At 33.1% G+C, this 19,778-nt stretch overlaps 1 protein-coding gene across 1 annotated transcript in view; it reads left to right on the top strand.

Moving 5' to 3' along the window:
• LOC108739958 (WD repeat, SAM and U-box domain-containing protein 1) overlaps positions 1–19,778 on the top strand; it is a 34,055-nt gene that overhangs the window by 983 nt on the left and 13,294 nt on the right. The window contains exons 2-5 of the mRNA XM_018474093.1: positions 10,122–10,237; positions 12,681–12,911; positions 15,950–16,036; positions 16,102–16,329. Coding sequence (XP_018329595.1) covers positions 10,128–10,237; positions 12,681–12,911; positions 15,950–16,036; positions 16,102–16,329 — 656 coding nt within the window. The 5' untranslated portion in view covers positions 10,122–10,127. The remainder of the gene's footprint in view (positions 1–10,121; positions 10,238–12,680; positions 12,912–15,949; positions 16,037–16,101; positions 16,330–19,778) is intronic.

Here is a 19,778-nt window from a genome sequence, read left to right as displayed (position 1 = left end):
TAACATTATCGTTGTTTTTATAATAATGATCACTGATGAGAAAAGTAAGATAATAAGTAACGTTCGCAATTCGACATTATTTGGGCTAGCAATAAAACCAAACGTTTAGCTGCGTGAATCTGACTTTATGACTCCCCCCCGTCCTCCGAAAATGCTCGGCCCGGTCGCTCAAACAACTGTCGTGTACTAAAACCGCTCCACTCTACTATCCACGATATTACGCTAACATCACATAAAATGGAAGCATCCCGAGTCAATACTTCGTTTCGCTACCCTTCACCGAAATAGAAATTTAAATGTTCGCATTATTACAGTAACTGTACAAATAACGAGGTGTCTCGCAATACGGGAGAAAGACAGAAAAACGCACGTTAGTTTGCAATTATATTCATGATTCATGTAACATACCTACTGGATGTATTAAGTACATAACAGCACAAGTACGTATGCACCTATGTAACGTATTAGTGTCTTATCTTCTTTCTGTGCATGTGACGTATGTACCTCTGCTATATATATATATATAAATGCAAACGTTCGCATACATATAGTATGTATATACATGTACAGCGTATAGCTCAATACATACGTAACGTTTACTATTATATATTCGAATGGTTGCGAGTTAACAAGAATGGGATCCAGTGTTTTTTCGAAAAGCTTTATTTGCGCATCGAATATAGACATATTACCCACGGATTCGCATGGAAATTTGACGTAGATTACGAATAAATAAGTGTCAGATCAATATCTGTAACTAGTCGTAAGTTACAGCCTAAAACAGGAAGCGACACGGAGCTGCGCTGTCCTCTAGCTGAAATCGGTTTTCATTCTACGAAACTCACATGTATCATACACCAAATCGTACTAATTTTATCCTCCCAATTCAAATTCGCTGGAAACAATGCGATTAAGTGTTTATTTAACATACATCATCTCTAAGATGCTCAATAATGTACCAATCTGATAAGTAATTAGGTGCTTGCTCACCTACCTACTGTTTTATTTTTAAAAAAATTTTAGTTTTAAAAAACTCATTCAGTTTTGTATTTGAAAATTTTCTTTTCGAACGAAAAGTGTTCGACTTGTTAAACCAAAGTGTATCTTTTAAAAAAGGATTACAGTTTCTTGAGAGAAACGGTCCCAAAGCGATGAAAATTAAATTTTGCGCGTTTTTAAACAATCTAATTGTTTTTTGAGAACTACCTATCTCATGAGTTATCGTCTTTTTGTTTGCCATTAATCACATTAATGACCATAAAGACGCATCTTAATAAAGTTATGCTTCGAAACCGTTTTCACTTTTTTTCTTCAAGTTTTATTATCAATTCAAATGAATGTTTTCATTGCTCATTTAGGGTCTCAAGAAGTACAAAAATCGTAAAAAATCGAAAAAATTACATTTTTATTAATTTTGAATCGCTTCTCTCTCTTAAATCGTTTTTTCTTCTTATCTGAATAGATATACGAATATGTCAAGTTCAATTAAAAAAAGAAATTTTATAGCGTCGGAAAATGGATTTTCAAGCCCGAAAACTGGTAGGACATGCATCACCTCCATTTTTACACATTTTGAGTCAATCTTCGAAAATAACCTACATTTCTAACAGTTTGCGAACAATAAATTAATGCAGGTCTACCTATGCCCCTCTTAACTCCTGTTTTTGCTTCCAACATGTCTCTACCCAGCCCTTCATGTCTACCAACTTACCTAGCATATTTTTTAATAACTTTCATAACACCCTCTGATCTCCTAATCTTTCTAATGTCTCCTCATCTCTAATTATGGTATTTTAAATCTATAGCTCCATATTATCAACACTTCTAACTCTTGCTTTTCTGCAATGCCCACCGCCTGCGTTTCGCACCCATACATTGCCTTGCTCCAAACATACACTTTTAATAATCTTTTCTGAATTTCTAAATTAGCAGGTCGCAAGCACAAAAGTGATTTCTTTTTGCTTAAAGCGACCCGACCTAATGCTATTATTCGTTTTATATCTTCGTTCACGTAATTATCACTGGTCCATATTCAGTAGGTCAATGAACGAAGGTCAGAAATGTCATTTCCGAGTCATATGTCAGGATTTCGAGATATCCTAACAAATCTCAAAAACACAATTTGTAGCCTTTTTGAGAGCATTACTATCTAAAATAACGAGACAAAAAATATAGAGTTAAAATGTCAAAGCTAGAGGTTTATTAACTTTTCGCCAATTTTGGTCCAATACTGGGTCAATAAGTATGGGATTGTCAATACTCGACCAAAGTGTTCTGTCAAGTTGGCTGTTAAGGCTTAGTATATAAACATTTCGTTAAGCTATATCCAATACTGAGCAACGAAGTAAGTATTAGCCAAGATGGAAAGCGACGCAGTTTCCCAATATTGGATTAATTTTATTGATCAAATCTTGACCCAATATTGGCTGTCCAATTTTGGGTTGGTATTGTTCAGCTGTGGCTGTCCAGTCTTGGACCAAGCTTGTCAACCAGGTTTGGGCCAAGGTGACAAACCAAGCATTTGCCATGCTTAATTCAATATATTGGTTGCCAATCTCGGACCGAAATTAAGCAAGCTTGGACTAAGCTTTGACCTATCGTATTTTCTACATAGGCAACCGAATTATTATTGGCGTTTTCCATGATTTAATATTAAGAGTGCTGCAGTGAAAAACGCTGGTATTAGTACCGTTTAAAAATTTGATGAATTATCCCTACGGCTAAGAAAATTGATAGAATTAAAGAAACTTTTATTATGTTAAACCCGCTCCCGAATCTCGAGTCATAGAAATGGAGAAATTCGTAAAACAGTACTGTATGTGAAGGGAACAAAAAATATGCGAATTTTNTTCTTGTTTCAGTGTGTTATGTTAAAATCATTGTCTTCAAATATCAAAATGAGCTTAAATGTAATCCATTATTAGAATAAGTGGAAGGAATAGGAAAACATTAATAAAACAAATAATTTTAAAAACTTATTGAACTCACTATTACTAGGGGCCATTTTTATACCCTCATCGTCCCTGGTCCTTAATGCGACACACCATTTTAATTTTATATTGAATGGCCCTTTACAGTCTGAAATCAATAATTGTATAGTTTTAAAAATAAAACGTATCTATCTGACGTTCAGTTTTAAAATGTATAATAATAATAATTAAGGTTTTGTGCGTGAGTGTATTAAAGAAACGAAAGAAAACGTTTCCATGCTTTAGCTACGGTTTTTATTTGCATTTGGAACTTTCTATAATATAAGAGTTCTATACCTACACATACATTACTATTTTGCTATACAAGCTTTTAGAAACGTGTAGTCCACATGTACATAGGCAAAATGAGAAGTACAATGACCTTTCTGTCCATAATGCAGTAAAAATAACAAACGCAAGTTTTGCAAGACACGTTTTCGTCATTGCGTGAATATTTTACACAGTTGTATCGAAAAGGCGGTTTTTCTTTCGACTTTTCTACTCGCCAGTGACTCCTAATCAAGCGAAACTGGTGAAAAACAATTATCAGCTCTAATATACATATATTGGATATTAAGTAAATAATAATTAATTTCTGTAGGTCTTACTCCTCACAAATTTTAATCGATAACAAACTGCAATAAAAGTTTAAAAACAAAATATACAGAACATAGATCCTTGAGGTATACAGAAGGTGAATATTGTAATGTTCGTGGGTTTAACAAAATTAACTCTAAGAATGATAACGACAAAAACTATTTATTTACACTAATTATTAAAGAACTTAAAAACACTATTCGCTTTGCTATTTATTTCACTGCTATCACTGTCAGTTTATTTCTGGATTAACTTCTGCAACGGTCAATTTATTTCTCTCCTCTCGGCGATCGTCTCTTCCTTTAAATACTCTTTTGTTTACTTTCTGGAACCCTCTAGAAACATCCGGATCGTTTATTTTTTCTTTGAACTGTTCAACTGCTATCCCAGAATGCAGGTACGACACATACATTTACAAATACGGCGCACACGAAGAAAGGCGCCCGCGGCTAATCGGCGAATCGATAAGCCTTTCACGCACACGTGTGCCCGATCGAACACAAACACGCTCGTGCTGGCTACAATATGAATACATATATCTACATAAAATAACATATTTAAATTAGGTGTCTCATGGGGTAAATGATGCCCGCAAACCACCTACCCTCCAATCACCATCATTAATATTTAAGTTAGCGATGAGCAAAACAAGATCAAGACTGTCCCAGTCTTGGTATTGGTCTTGCTAATATACTCTCGGCCTTCGTCTTGCGTGTTACGTCTTGGTCTTGCGTCTAAATAATTCTTCTAAGAACAAATTTTTCTATTTACCAACACAATAATTGTCTTAAATGATGAAACTATTATTTAATTGATAATTTACAGAAATTATACAAAAACCAAATAAAAGAAAAATATTTAAAATTATAAGATGAAAAATAGATGAAATTGGATCAACTAATTGTAGATAGGTATTTCGTAGACGTTAAAATGACTGTCTTAAAGTGCAATGATTGATATAATTTGGAAGAATGGCATTCGTATACCGTTAAAAACAAGTGTAATAATAAAATAAAAAAATACAACGTGTAATTATACAACACGCTACTGAAGTGAAACTTCTTCAAACACATAAACATACCGGGATAGGGGTTAAGGAATTTGTTTTAAGGTATTATTTCTACACTATGAATTTAAATTGTACACTATACATGCCGGAGTTGCCTGTAACGAACGTTGCATTGAAGCGCTCTCACGGCTCAAGCGATCCCCACTACAAACCCGACTACGTGGCCGAGTAGAGGGGGGACATCCGTTGCATGATATCGTTACATAGCAACTCGCATAAAACGAACTTACCCTACCGTGATCTAAATCGTACAAATTGAAGTTAAGGTTTTTATTACAGAAGCTACACTTTTTAGCACTTATACCTGATACAGACTTTTAACTGATTTTTGTTTTTTTTCCTTTAAGAGACTCATTATTTATTTTTGCTTTTTTTATACTCAGGGGCAAATTTCTTAATTCGATTTTCTCACACAACACTACAGTCCATATGTAATTATGTTATAGAGCTTTAGGGAGAGGGGGAAAGGGGATTTGCTCTACCCCCGTTTAGATCGCCACTGTATATTCAAACTAAAAATGATGAAATATTATACTCCTTAAGGTTACGTATTAAATTCTCCCTGTATAAAAAACCCAAATTATAAAGATATTTGGTAAAAAACACTTTTTGAAAACTTTCACTGAAATTGTAACAAACGAAATAGAGAATATTTACGATTCCCCTATTGTCAGAACGTGTGTAAAGTATTTACACCCCCCCCTTTTACATCCCCCACTCTAAACCAAAACAATATCTATATTATTTAAGACAAAATTGTTGTTACTCAGTTATTAATCCTTCTTCTGAAGATGTCCTTGTAGGTCGAAACTTGTTAAGAATTTAATAAAAATTAAGTGAGTGTTTTTTTACCAAATATCATTACGATCAACTTTCATATATGTAGTAGAGGCCAACTCTATCAATTTTCTCAAGAATACCAAATTATAAAGCCTTGTTTTAAACGGTCAGACTGAAAAAAAATTCAAGGAAAAAAAAGAAACTGCTTATTTATTTCGTCAAATGATGTATATTTAATGGGATAGGTGTTTATTGTACCTATTTTGGTTTAATACGATAAGTTTAAGAGATTTTTTATTTAATTTCACTTCACCGTCAGTAGTGACACTGGAAACATCATTATTAATTTAATGCAATTATACGATATCGACTGACGTGGGTTTTAAACGTGTATATGAGTTTTCATTTTGTTTCTATAGCGACGGGATTCCTATATAGTTGTACATATCCGTCATAGAATAGTATTTGTTATTTTGCAATCTCGCTGTCAGTGGAACAAACTAATAGTAAGGTAAACAAGTTGTTCTTTTTTCTGCACTTTTTGCTTCTTTTCTCAATTTTTTCCTTTTTGATATAATTCGATTCAATTTTTTGGATATTGTATATTTTTCTATTCCTTTTTTGACAATTCCAAACTGATATTAATGTTTAACGTTAACACTGCAAATTACTGAACAAGATCATGAGTATTGGGGATACAAAATTGGAAAACCAATTAGACCATTGTTAAGAAAGTTTCAAGAAATAGAGACGAAACGTCGCGAATCAACAATTGTTTTTTCAATTTTGTTTTCCCAATACACATGATCCTGTTGAATTATTGCATAAAAAGAGAAGTAATTTCATCACGATTGCAAATAACTTTAATTCGTTACGAATCGAAAACGAAACAATACGACTTTTCTTAAGTAAGTAAATCTATTTTAATTTCTTTTTTCTTCATAAATTCAATTTTCCACCTTTATTACATTTTTTTCACTTTTTTGGATTACGGACTTGGATGAAAGGTATTTAGCAAATCATATATTTAGCGTAGAAATCGATTTGTACATGAAAGTTCTGTTAAAAAAGTATAAAGATATGTTGTATAAAGTTAATTATCAGGTTATTAAGTTAATATCTTAATTACTGCTCATTTGGCATTTAAATTAATAAACTAAATAATAGAGTAACGGTAATAATTTTTTCCCATGTTATTGTTATCAATACTTATTTAAAATTTNATAGAGTAACGGTAATAATTTTTCCCATGTTATTGTTATCAATACTTCATCATCATAAGGTCGTCAGATTCGAACACTTATTTACCATATAAACCAAAAAACTTTACTTTATTCACTTATTGCAGATGTAAATGAAAGCGTTTGGAAACAAAATAATTTGCAATTTTAAAAACCAAAATGAAAAAAAATTTACGTAGACAAATGGGAATACATATTTCGAAAATATTTTTCAAAAATGAAGAGAATAATTTCAAATTTTATGCATTAGATATTGTATACATTTTTATTACATATACATACATATATGATACATGGTGCTTCTCGAAGTACTATTAGGTGGGAGAAGGAAGGTAAAAAATCTCAAACAAAATAATATTACACAGATCAATGAAACGAAGTATTAAAAAAACAACAATTAAATTTAAATTATCTCAGCAGTCAGCGCATCAAAATTTTTAGACATCCTAATTTCAAAATTCAAAAGTTGCAACTTGAAGTAAATGGAGAAAATAACCAATAGAGCAGCTATTTCGGAAGTATTTTTTGTCTCAATTATAATCTGGCTTCATAATATTTACCCTAACAAATCAAAATTTTGAAATATCAACTACAAAATCCAAATGGTGCTAATTTGACCTGTTTGTATTTGAGAATTAATGAAATGATAATGATTAGGGTTTCTCGGCACTTTTATTAGAAGAAACGTAACAGTGAAAATGTACACATTTCTGAACCAAATCAACCACTAAGGCTTTAAATTGTTGAGTTTTTTCCGTAATAATCTACAGCGTCATAGTTTATGGTGCTAATTATGTCTACCTCTGTATCAATGGAAAAACCAAACAGTTAAGCTTTTTTTTCGTGGTGAAGACCTTTGATAATTCATCATTCTTTTAAAACAAGGAAAACTCATTTCTCTAAAACATTTTGTGTCCGGAACACAAAGCGCAATACGCAGAACATGATGTATGTTTAAGTTCAGGTAAGTTTCGCAAAAATTGGTTTCTAATAAAAAATATAGAGATTAAGTAATGACAATGATGTTGATTCGAGGTTTTCTGCAGTTTTATTAGAGGACATGTAGCAGTGAAAATGTATACATTTCAGAACCAAATCGACCTCTAAAGCTTTAAATCATCGAGCTTTTTTGGTAGCTCTAAAATCTGCTTCCCCAGACCGCGGCTCTGTAGGGTTTGTTGGCGAATTCAGCACTGCCTGTATATTAGGTACATATTAATGGTTAAAATCAGATTACTGTTGCTCTGAGTAATTACTTACGATTTTCTTTTCAGTTAGAACTGCTAATAATAACTGTATATAGCGCAAGTCTGTAACTAATAACTTTATAGTCTGACGATTAGACATCTACCTATCGTATCAAATATTTCATCGGTAAACAGGAGGTTAATTAGATCAAAAAAATCACAACTCTAAAGCTATAAAAACTTACTAATTGTAAATAATAAATTCAAAGGGGGGGGGGATATTTCGAATAGCACTTTTATCTTCCTGTATCTGACTGACAGTATTTCTGAGCATTATCTGTTTTCCTATTGCAGCAGAGAATTCCGTAAAAATTTTAAATAATGATCAATTAGGACTGACGACCTTATAATGATGAAGTAAAAAGACTTAAAAAAACACTGATTTTTCACAAATTCCAACAAAATCAGAATATGGCCCACATTTGTTGCTAAATGTGTTAATGGACTCTTCGGGCACCGTCATAAAACGCTAATGCGATGCTTTTTTCAATAGGTCCTATTTTTGAAATAGGGTTTATATTAAACCATCCTTTAAAATCATGGGTTTTCTTTTAAATTAATACTGTTTATTATCAGTATCTTTCTATTTATTCGAAAAATTCGAACTTAGTCAAAATTTAATTTTACCCTTTTTAAAAAACATCTTTCTTTATTAAGCCTTCATGTACTAAAGTAAATTTTGTACATTTCATCGCTTCGCAATACTACTGTTAGTTAGAAGGTAACTAACTAATAAATTCTTCTTGAAAAATTTATAAGAATGAACTTTGCGTGTCCAATCATACACTACCTATAATAAGTAGAAGTACCTAATTATACAAGTGTAGTATTTACTTGTCTATCATTTAGGAAAACTCAATAAGAGTAAATTCTGTAAAATTATCTGTTTTCTAATAACCGTTCTTGTTATAGAGGTGTAAGTACATACTTATTTTAAGTTTTATTATTTTTTTCTTTTAAATAGGTTTAATAGTTGCAAGTAGGTATATATTTTCAAAATAATATTCAGTACTTGTTAAGTAATAAATTTTGTAAAACAAAAACAGAAATTTTAGTAAAAGTATAAATTAAAATGGATGTGGTACTGACAAAACAGTACTGTATGAAAATAAATTAAAGTCAGATAAGTCAGGACGGAAGGAGTAGTAGGGATATAAAGCAGAGGATAGCGCAGGGTCGAATCACCTTCAATAAAAAGAAATCACTTCTATGCTCGCGAACGATTAATTTAGAAATTTGGAAAAGGTTGTTAAAGTTGTATGTTTGGAGCGCGGAGCTGTAAGGGTGCGAAACATGGACGGTGGGCGCGGCGGGAAAGAAAAGGTTAGAAGCGTTCGAAATGTGGTGTTACAGGCGAATGATGAGGATAAGATGGATAGAGAAGGTTAGAAATGAAGAGGTATTAGATAGAATAGGCGAGATAGGTTAATAGGACACTTTCTCAGGTATGAAGGTCTAGTCAGAGACATATTAAAGGCAAAAACAGGAGTTAAGAGAGAGGTAGACCTAGATTAGATTATTATTCGCAAATAGTTAAGGATATGGGTTGTTCTAGTTTTAGGGAATGCAAAGATTAGCTCAGGATAGGAAGGAGTGGAGGTGCGTATCCAACCAGTCTTAGGACTGACGATATTTTGATGATGATAAATTAAAACAAAAATAATGAGTAACATTTTAAAATTAAAAATTAAATGCAGTAAGTAAATAAATTAAAAAAGTCAAAAGTTAATGAGGCATTTAGATAACTTTTTGTAGGATTAATTTTAATACATTAAAGTGAATTAATTTTTACCACTACAAATAACCTCAAATTAATAAGGAAAAATTGTTGCTACTGTCACGCCCTTGCCGGGAATGAAGAATGAAATCTCGCAAGAGTGCATCTCTCGTCATAGTACCAAAACGTAGGAGATGTAAAAAGCGTGCACAAAAATTACCCCAGTTAAAGAGCCGTCAGTGATTGAGAACAGTTAGTTACCGCTTTATCTTATCGGTTTTCAGCGAAACACACATACCTATTCGTGACTTTCTTAAAAAGGTGATATGTAGACAAGTCAATTGTACGTGTTTGCAATAACAAAGAATGAAGTGGCCAGTTTTGTTTTCTGTTATTTAAAAATTCATCAGTCTATAGTCTATACCGTCATGACGTTACTTATTGATCAAATCTATATGTTTGAAATTATTGGACGGTAACACTATTTAATTCTTGTTTCAGTGTGTTATGGAGACGAATTTTCAAAATGTGAGAGTTTTACAAAGTTTAACAAGCCATACTAGTGATGTCACATCTTGCGATTTTAGTACAAATTTTGTGTTGGTTACTGGTTCCAGGTAATAAGCAAATTGTTAATTTTTTCTTTGAGTTTTCTAGCAAATGTTTTACTGTTTTAACCCTTTAGAATGGTATGTAATAGTCTCGATATACTGTCAAAATTTCATTGAAATCAGCCCAACAATTTCGGCTATAAGTTGATCAGGACCAGCTTCTTTATATACAGTGTGTCTACTTAAATTGGCAACATAAGGGAAACTTTTTTAATAATTTGTCAGTCATATACAAGTTTTAGCACAAAATATGAAATTTGTGTAACAGTAAAGTATCTGTATTTTTAAAAATAGCAGAAACCTTAATAAAGAAAAGTTGTTGAGAATTACAATGTAGTTACAAATATGCAAACATATCTATCGATTGCTAAAATTATGATTTTGTATATTTCTTTATATTCTTGCCTCATATAAGTGAATACTTGCGCATGCACATTAACAATAATACAATTTTAATCGAAGTTTGATATGTTTGTAAGTCTTTTACTGAATGTCAAATATCAGTTTTAAAATTAAAAAAAAAAAGCAATAATGCTGGCGACTCTAAGTTTGGAGGAAAAATTTGAAATACTTTTAAATGCACACAACCGAATTGTTTAAAAATCTGCTACCTTAAGTTATCAAATGTGAAACCATTCAAGTTAATTACATAAATAATAATATCTAAAAATAATTAATTAACTTTGCGATGTTATTTTTATCAGGAGTTTCGTACAAGTATACTTATGATTAGGTAATAATGAGTTAATAACGATTCTCGTAAACAATGACAATTTGAAAATTTAGAAATTAGTCAAAATAAAGTGCGGTCACGACAAAAATAATTTCTTTTGACTAACAAGTCCAGAGGGATAATTCCCTGTAAGTTGACAGTGTCAATTTATCATTAGTCGTTTGTTTTTTCATAATTTACATCCATTTTTAATGCATCACATGGAATATTTAGTTATAGATGGGTATATACTACACTGGATTTTTTAAGCTGTTAAACGAGTCGAGCTTAAAATAAAAATGTTAATAAAAACAGCTATGTATAGAAATAATTTGAATTTATTAATAATTCCGGCATGATGCCCTCCCATATCACGCAGAGATATATTACAGGTTATGCCTGTATGAAATACATAAAATTCATTATATTGTTATGAATGAAAAGATACGTAATCTCTGTTCACATGCTTCCAAATTTTAAGAGAAGTGTAATGATCTATTAAAATTCTTAAGCATTAAAATTAATTAGTCTTTAATGAAATAACATAAACTTTGCCTGATTAATATGGGTACCTATGCCTTATGGATTTTTTCACGAAATTTTATTGATTGAAGTGTAAAATCCTCGATGGAAGTGGACAGTTTAGAAACGGACACATGTAGGGATATTATATTACATTCAATTATCAGGGCCGCATTGTCTTTTGAAAAACGCGACATGACATAGGAAAATTAGTACAAATACCTTCAGCCATCTTTTCATGTAAATAATAAAGCCCAATAAATGCAATTTAAAGCTTTTGACGGATGTTACGATTTGTTTAAAATATTTTGTGACTTGAATTAGTTTAGTAATTTTCAGAGTAGTTGATATTTTTAGATAAATGTGGTTGAAAAAATACAAGGTGTTTCTGAAATAAGTAGCAACCTTGTGAAGGTGCTAGCTAGAGGCAATAGGGAATCGCATGGCGAGTAAAGCAGCGTGATTACAAAGTTGTAATCTGTAGCCGGCCCTGGGCGTGAATTTGTAACGTATAGAGAAATTGCAATAACAACTAAGCAACATCGACGAAAAATGTAAACAGTGACGGTTGTGGAACGACTAAGTAATAAAGTAAATATCAACTGCACATAATAATCTTTAGTTGCCATTGCAATAACCATAATTTAAATAACTGCTTTGTTCATCGCTGATAGTGTGCAGCAGTGCTATTTAAACCACGCCTCAACTGATATTAAGAACACAAAATACGAAAAAATACCTGTAGAACATCAATGCTGCAGCTGCAATGCCCTATTTCCCTACGTGATCCTACCAGGGCCGGACTAAAAATTCACCTAATTTTCTTGTTTTATAGTGCCCTATTACCTCCTGCAAGTTTGCTACTTATTTCAAAAACATCCTGTATATGTATTCCGCATGTTCACGGAAATACGCATTTTCACTCGTGCGATACAAAAAGAAAAAATGCTGACAAAGAAATGTGTAATTTCTATTTTCCGTGAATGTTTTGCGTCATCAGTGCGTATGTGCTACTATTAAACACTAACGAAAAAACATTGTGTAAACTGTAGGGCATAAATATCAAACGGTTGGCAACTGTGATAACTAAGAAGAAAGGTAATATTTTCGTAGTTTTCAGTTTTACTTTTAAAGTATTTTTTCTTCAATTTACTTGTAATTGTGTCACTTATTGAAAATTGCAACGTATAATTAAAAATAAATGAAATTGCTTAGTGATAAGACCGTTAGAGTTTGGGATTGGATAGTAGGGTCAGGTTACTCGGAACGGTCGTATTCACCTCTTCTTGGCCACAAATATTCAGTAACATGCGTCAAACTATCACCACAAGGGTGCATGCTGGCGTCCTCATCGGTCGATGGAACCACAGTACTATGGAATATGCATTCTGGGTCAAAAATACACGTTTTCGTACAAATTAATGGTGATGCTGTTCGAGTGTGCAGGTTTGTATTATGAACTTTTTTTTTGAGTTTAAGTTATACTTCCTTTGGCGTGTTGAGAGTAAAGCTCGGAAATGTATTCCAATTATTTGATTAGCCGTAATTTAAACAAGTATACAATTTAATCAAGTTTAAAAAAAAGATTAAAGAAATGACTTTGAGAAAGTTCAGAGACGCAGCCGGGTTTCATGTTTGCGTATAACCTAAGACGCCTTGAGATCGGGTGTTATCTCCTGTCCTGGTGTGCATGCTATTTTTTACTTTCCTCTGTCAGGAAATGAAATTTTCTTGGGTATCGAGGTAATCGAGAGAAAAATCTCAAAGCAATAGGTGCTTTTGCAATTCCAGGTTAAAAATTTTATTTATTAATGGAACCTATCTACATACAAGAAATTCACAATGCATATACAGTCGAACCTCGATAAGATAAAGACCAAGGGAAACGTAAAACAATTTGAGTTATTGAGGTTTTTACTTACTAAGGGTTTAAGTTTAAACTTTAAAATTATGGATTTCCAGTGATTTAGTAAACTCTTCAGCTTTTTCCTTTAGTGTAGATCCACTAACACTAATGTTTTTACATATTTTTACACTGTCTAAACCATAGACATATATTAATGGACGTGCCTTAGCCGTATGTCGTTGTAATAATTTCTTGGCTCCAAAAGTGAGGGAGATGGCGTATGGTTTCGGACTAGTGCTATCTCTTTCATGACACGCTTACGCACTATCGTGAGAGAGATGGATATTGTCCGAAACTTCGTTCTATCTCTTTCTTTTGTTGTACCACAATTCTGACCGCTAAGGCATGTCCATTAGTAAACGTCGATGGTCTAAACCATGTAAACAAGTATTTTTCTAAATTAGAAAATTCAGCAATTTTTCGTCTTTTACATGGAAAGTTTTCTCCCGATTCAAACCACTTTTCATTTACTGCTTACTGAGGTGCGCTGCCCAAATTATTCGTTTAAGTTATAGAGGGTTTTTATTTTAAGTAATAGAAGTTTTGGACTCCGAGGGGAAGGGAACACAAAATTTTATAGAGGTTATTACGTTATCGAGGTTTAAGTTATCAAGGTTCTACTGTATGAAATAAAACCTAATCAATAGTATCACAACTTGCACTTTTTTTATTATACTTTTTTCTTCTTTTTGTTTTTCTTTAGAATATACTACTAACAATAGTAAATAGTGTGGAAGTTATCAATAATGTTTTACTTTATTTCTGCATTAAATAAGAATGCTGTATAGTGATGAGCAAAGCAATTCCAAGACTGTCCTAGTGCTTTTGCTTATTTGGTCTTGGTATTGCTCAAATATTTCTAGTCTTAGTCTTGGTCTTGTTCATTTAATCTGATACTTACGTTTTTTTTTAATAATTCTCAACACAAATGTTTCTATTTACCGACAGAACAATATGCTGAAATGTTTTGTCATATATTCGAGCTTGTTATGACCTTTAAAGAAAATAGTGTCGATAGTTGTGATTTGTCACTACTCGAGAACTTACCCTTGTTCCAATGCATAAATTGACCCTTCCTCCAATACACAAATTGACATTTTAGCGAACAAAACAGTACAAGGTACTTGAAAGAAGTAAAAATATCGAAAAAAAAAAATAGCTTGTCTCTATATTTCAACTGTGTGGTATCCAGACATTGGTAAAGTTTGTTTTTTATATTTAATATTAAAATCTAATAAAGCAAACTGAAAATTTCAAATACTAAAAAAGTTTTGTTTCAAGAAAAGAATATATTAAAGTTGCTTTATGTAGTTTATTTCATAAATCCATCGAAAGTAATCATTTTTCGTTTAGTCTGCGTATTTCGTTTTGGTCTTGTTTATATGGTCTTGGTTTTAGTCTTGGTCTTGTTCGTTAGGTCTTGGTCTTCTTGGTATAAAAACAGTCTTGGTCTTACATTTACGAAAGACCAGTTTTGTTCATCACTAATACTGTATAATTTTCCTTAAGCAAAGCGTCCTAGGTTATATGAATTGAATGTTTGCAATATTAAATTTTACGTCATACTGGACTGAGTTAATATTCAGAATGAGATAGCACATGGTTTGAAACTATTAATCCATGAGCCATGGGCCACCTGTACCCATTCTCTAAGAATGTTAAAAAACATTACAAGACTTAAATACTTGAAGGTTTACCTTAAAGTGTAATAAATATATATCGTGCAAATCAATTTTTCAATCAAATAATATAAAATATCAGAAAATACCACAAATGGCGCGGTAAACGCCATCCGTAGTACGATGCTACATTTTAGGATTACGTATGCTCCAACAAGGTCCATTTAAATATATGGATATCTACCTCAACGTGATAGGCACGTTACCATAATCGAATAAAATAATTCGAAGTGATCTGTATTCCGTCGAAACTGCCAGACGCGGATCGAGATTTCGATATTTTTGGATCTCATCAGCGCGTCGCAAACAGCTCCGACAGAATACAGACCACTTCGAATTATTTTATTCGATTATGGTAACGTGCCTATCACGTTGAGGTTAGCTACGCCGCGATTCGTTTCAGCAAGTAGATATCCATATATGTAAATCGACCTTGTTGGAGCATACGTAATCCTAAAATGCAGCATCGTACTACAGATGGCGTTTACCGCGCCATTTGTGGTATTTTCTAAAACGCGCTGTTAAGACAGCAGGTAAAAATTGGTCTGTAATGTAGCATCGTACTACAGATGGCGTTTACCGCGCCATTTGTGGTATTTTCTAAAACGCGCTGTTAAGACAGCAGGTAAAAGTTGGTCTGTGTTTTGTCGGAGCTATCTGCGACGCGCTGATGAGACCCAAAAAGATCGAAATCGCGATCCGCGTCTGGCAGTTTCGACACGAATACAGACCACTTCAAATTATTTTATTCAATATAAAATATCACCTCGATATTTACAACAAAAAAACACAATGAAGCAAGGTTATATTCGATCCTCAAAAAAACGGCGTTCTTTTCAATTATTTTAATTTATTATGTTGCTTAATTCGAAGAGGTGAAAGCTACAATTATTTTTTAGATTTTCCGGTGATAGTACAATCCTAGTAACTGCAAGTGACAATGGTGCTCTCTGTGTTTGGGATGTGATTCACAAGAGTTTAGTTAGGTACTTTAAATACAAAAAAGAGACATATTGTTCAATGTAAATTTCAATGGTTTTCCCAATTTCAGAACAGTCACTGATAGCGAAGGTACAATCCAATCATTGGCTTTTACTCCCGATTCTAAATATTTGGTTAGCGGATGTTCCGTAGAAAAAATTAAAATTTGGCTTGTGTCCAGTTTGGCAGATACTACGAATGATTTTTGTCTGCCACTTTATTCCGTTGACAATGCACATGATTTAGGAATTTTGTATTTGGACGTATCCAAAACAATAGACGTAGATGGTATATTATCATTTTATTTTTGATGTATTATACTTCTGCTCTAACGTGACACAAAAGCAATTAATCTAAAGACACCTTTGAAAATACAGATTTTGGTTTTTAATTTTTCGTGTAGAATCTACTAATTAAATTCATATTGTGATTACCCCTTGATATTCTTAGCCTTAGGGGTAAGCTGGCATAACGTGTATGGATTGGAAGACTTAGACCGAATCCAGCAATATTCGAGAAAAAGATTTTATTTTATCAAAACTTAGGATAATTTCAATTTCAAAGAATATAGGCATTTATAAAAAAAAGTAATTCTTCGTGAAACAATAATAAGTTTTTTGTTTTGGTGAACCTGTAGATCGAATTTAGTTATTCCTAATAGCGGTCAAGTGCGCAACAACTCTTAATTTGTGAGAGGGTGCCCTCGAATCACTAGTGAGATTTTGATTTATCTACAGATGAGTTACGTTGGCAGAGTTACGATTGCACTGCTCGTGCATCCAAGTAGTTCTTTAGTCAGTAATTCGTAGTGGTAAATTTAAAGCTATTTTAAAAGATGTAGCTTCATTTTCTCAAAAGTTTTCATTATGCTCTGGGACCTGTTCGTGCTACATTTAGTCAATTTCAAGTTGACCTTGATTCATTGACATCAAACCCAAAATAGTTTCAAAAAGTAATTACTTATTTTTTTTTGTTATTTATTTGCGTGTCCAAGCAGTCTTAGGACTGACGACCTTATGATGATGATGCACTCGTTCATTTGGGTTAAAATGGTTTTAATAAACTTGGGTTTTTGATGGAAAAGAAGATGCCCATCGCGAATCACCCTGGGACCCCTGTTGTTGCGCCCATGATAGCTGTTGCGATGAGATTGTGTAGTATCATGTATTAGAAATCCCTGTGCTACGAGTTGTCATACTTACGTAACTATGCCAACTAGTTCCACTGGGATATCCAAAACAAGATGGATATAACACAATCCCCACATTAGAAAGAAAAGATTGTAAGTGCAATCACAATGCAACAAACCAGACATCACCAGCGCCTCAATTCTATAGGGTTGTTCGGAAAGTCATTTCGTTTTTTTTTGTGGAAATGAAAAACAGTTTTCGTATAATAAACAAATACTTTATTAAATTATATATTGACCGTTCTGGTCCAACACCTTTTGCCATCTTTCTGGTAGTAGCATAATTCCACGCTCATAAAATTTTTGGTCTTTGCTGGCAAAAAACTGATCGAGGAGGTTTTTGACCTCCTCATTTGAGGTGAAGGTTTTACCGTCTAAAAAATTTTGGAGTGACCGGAACAAATAATAATCCGATGGTGCCAGGTCTGGAGAATATGGTGGGTGTAGCATTGTATCCCATTCAAGCTGTAAAAGCTTTTGGCGAGTGACCAAACTTGTGTGAGGTCTCGCGTTGTCTTGGTGAAACACTACACCTTTCCTGTTGATTAGTTCTGACCTTTTCTGTTGAAGTGCATCATTCAGTTTGTCCAGCTGATGACAGTAGACTTCCGAATTAATCGTTGTGTTATCCGGTAAAAGCTAAAAAAAAACGATTCCTTTAAAATCCCACCAAACAGACAGCATCACCTTTTTTTGGTGAATATCGGCTTTGGAAATGGTTTGAGCCGGTTCATCTTTTTTGCTCCATGACCTCTTGCGTTTGACGTTGTTGTATACAACCCATTTTTCGTCCCCAGTGATGATGCGCTTCAAAAACGGATCATTTTCGTGACGTTTGAGAAGCGAATCGCAGACGTCAATGCGGCGACACAGATTTCTCTCTGTGAGAACATGGGGAACCCATACATCGAGCTTCGAGGATAATCCCAGGCCTTTCAAGTGGTCATAAACTGTTGAATTTGATAAATTTAACCTCAATCCGATCTCACGTGTTGTTATTCGCCGGTTCACATCAACTAATGCCTTTATCGCGTCTTTATCAGCTTCAACCGGCCTTCCCGAACGTGGTGCATCTTCGACATCAAAATTGCCGGATCGAAATTTAGCGAACCAGTTCTGGCACTGGCGTACTGTCAACACACCTTCTCCATACACATCAGTCAATTTCTTTCTGGCTTGAACAGCATTTTTACCCTTTCTGTAGTAAAACAGTAAGATATGTCGAAAATGCTGCTTATCGCTCTCCATATTTAAAAGGGCACCAACCAAAAACTACTGCGTAGAATTAATTAGAATTTTTCACACACAAGCCTTGCTATATGAGCTCTCAAAGCATATAAAAATTATACGGCTTAAATGTGAAGTTGGGTGCAAAAGAATACAATTAAATCCTCTGTCGGGAAAAAACGAAATGACTTTCCAAACAACCCTATATATTCTATCGAAAGGTTCACCAGAAGAAAAAAGTATATCCACGCTCTATCACAAATGATAGCAGTGTATCTTCATGATGGCAGTAAGTTGAAGTTGTATTCCAACTAGTAGCTTCGGCCAACTAATTCGATCTCTCCGATTTATTTTAAATTAAAGAACTTATGTTTAGCCATATAAGAACGATCCCCCCCTTATCTATAAGGTCCGAAGCTTTATTTCCTTTAAAGCCCCCCTAAAGACAGTATGGCTTGGAAGCGATGAATGCAAATCATTTTTGGTCGCTACACTTTTATTGACTTTTATGCCACGTTAAAGCGCATAAACAGTGTATAGTATTTGTCAATGATTTTAACCCCTAAATAACGAAATGGGTGATCTACGGTAACCACTTGCTTATCTTTGTAAGACAGCAAGTAGACTTGGATTGTCTGTGATAAATAAAATCAGCTATGTATTCATCCCGAAGTAGTTCATTCATGTCTCATAACATACCAGAGGTCAAAGATTAAAAAACTTTTCAGTATCGGCCTGACAGTATGAACTGCAACATTTCAGAAAATCAACTAAAGTAACAATATTCAACATCGACAACAATTTATAATCTGATGACCGTAATTTCATTATTTAACGGACAGATTTTTTGCACTTTATAGTCATAAATACTTAAATTTTAAGACACAATAGTGATCCGAGGTGCAATTTAGCCGCTCTGTCTAGTATCAAATATTCATACACCCAAAGTTACATAAGGATGTTTGGAAGGTATGTCAAAAGCTACGAGACAAATATAAATTTGGAAGAACGTTCCTCATTCAATTCTAAAAGTCCTGTAAAAATTACAAATCGATTCACTAAACCGTTAAAAAGTTATTGAATTGTCAAAAGCTACGAGACAAATATAAATTTGGAAGAACGTTCCTCATTCAATTCTAAAAGTCCTGTAAAAATTACAAATCGATTCACTAAACCGTTAAAAAGTTATTGAAAATTTAAAAAATTGTAATTTTACACGTCATTTTATGGAGATTCGTTAACCGAACAGATTAAATTTATTTTTATTAACAGAAAAAAAGCTACCAGAAATTTCAAACTTTTATAATAAGTAACTTGAACTCTGGAGAATC

The sequence above is a fragment of the Agrilus planipennis genome, unplaced genomic scaffold, assembly GCF_000699045.2.
Source record: "Agrilus planipennis isolate EAB-ADULT unplaced genomic scaffold, Apla_2.0 scaffold26, whole genome shotgun sequence".
NCBI classification, from domain to species: domain Eukaryota; kingdom Metazoa; phylum Arthropoda; class Insecta; order Coleoptera; family Buprestidae; genus Agrilus; species Agrilus planipennis.
This window is presented reverse-complemented; position numbering and strand designations above follow the sequence as displayed.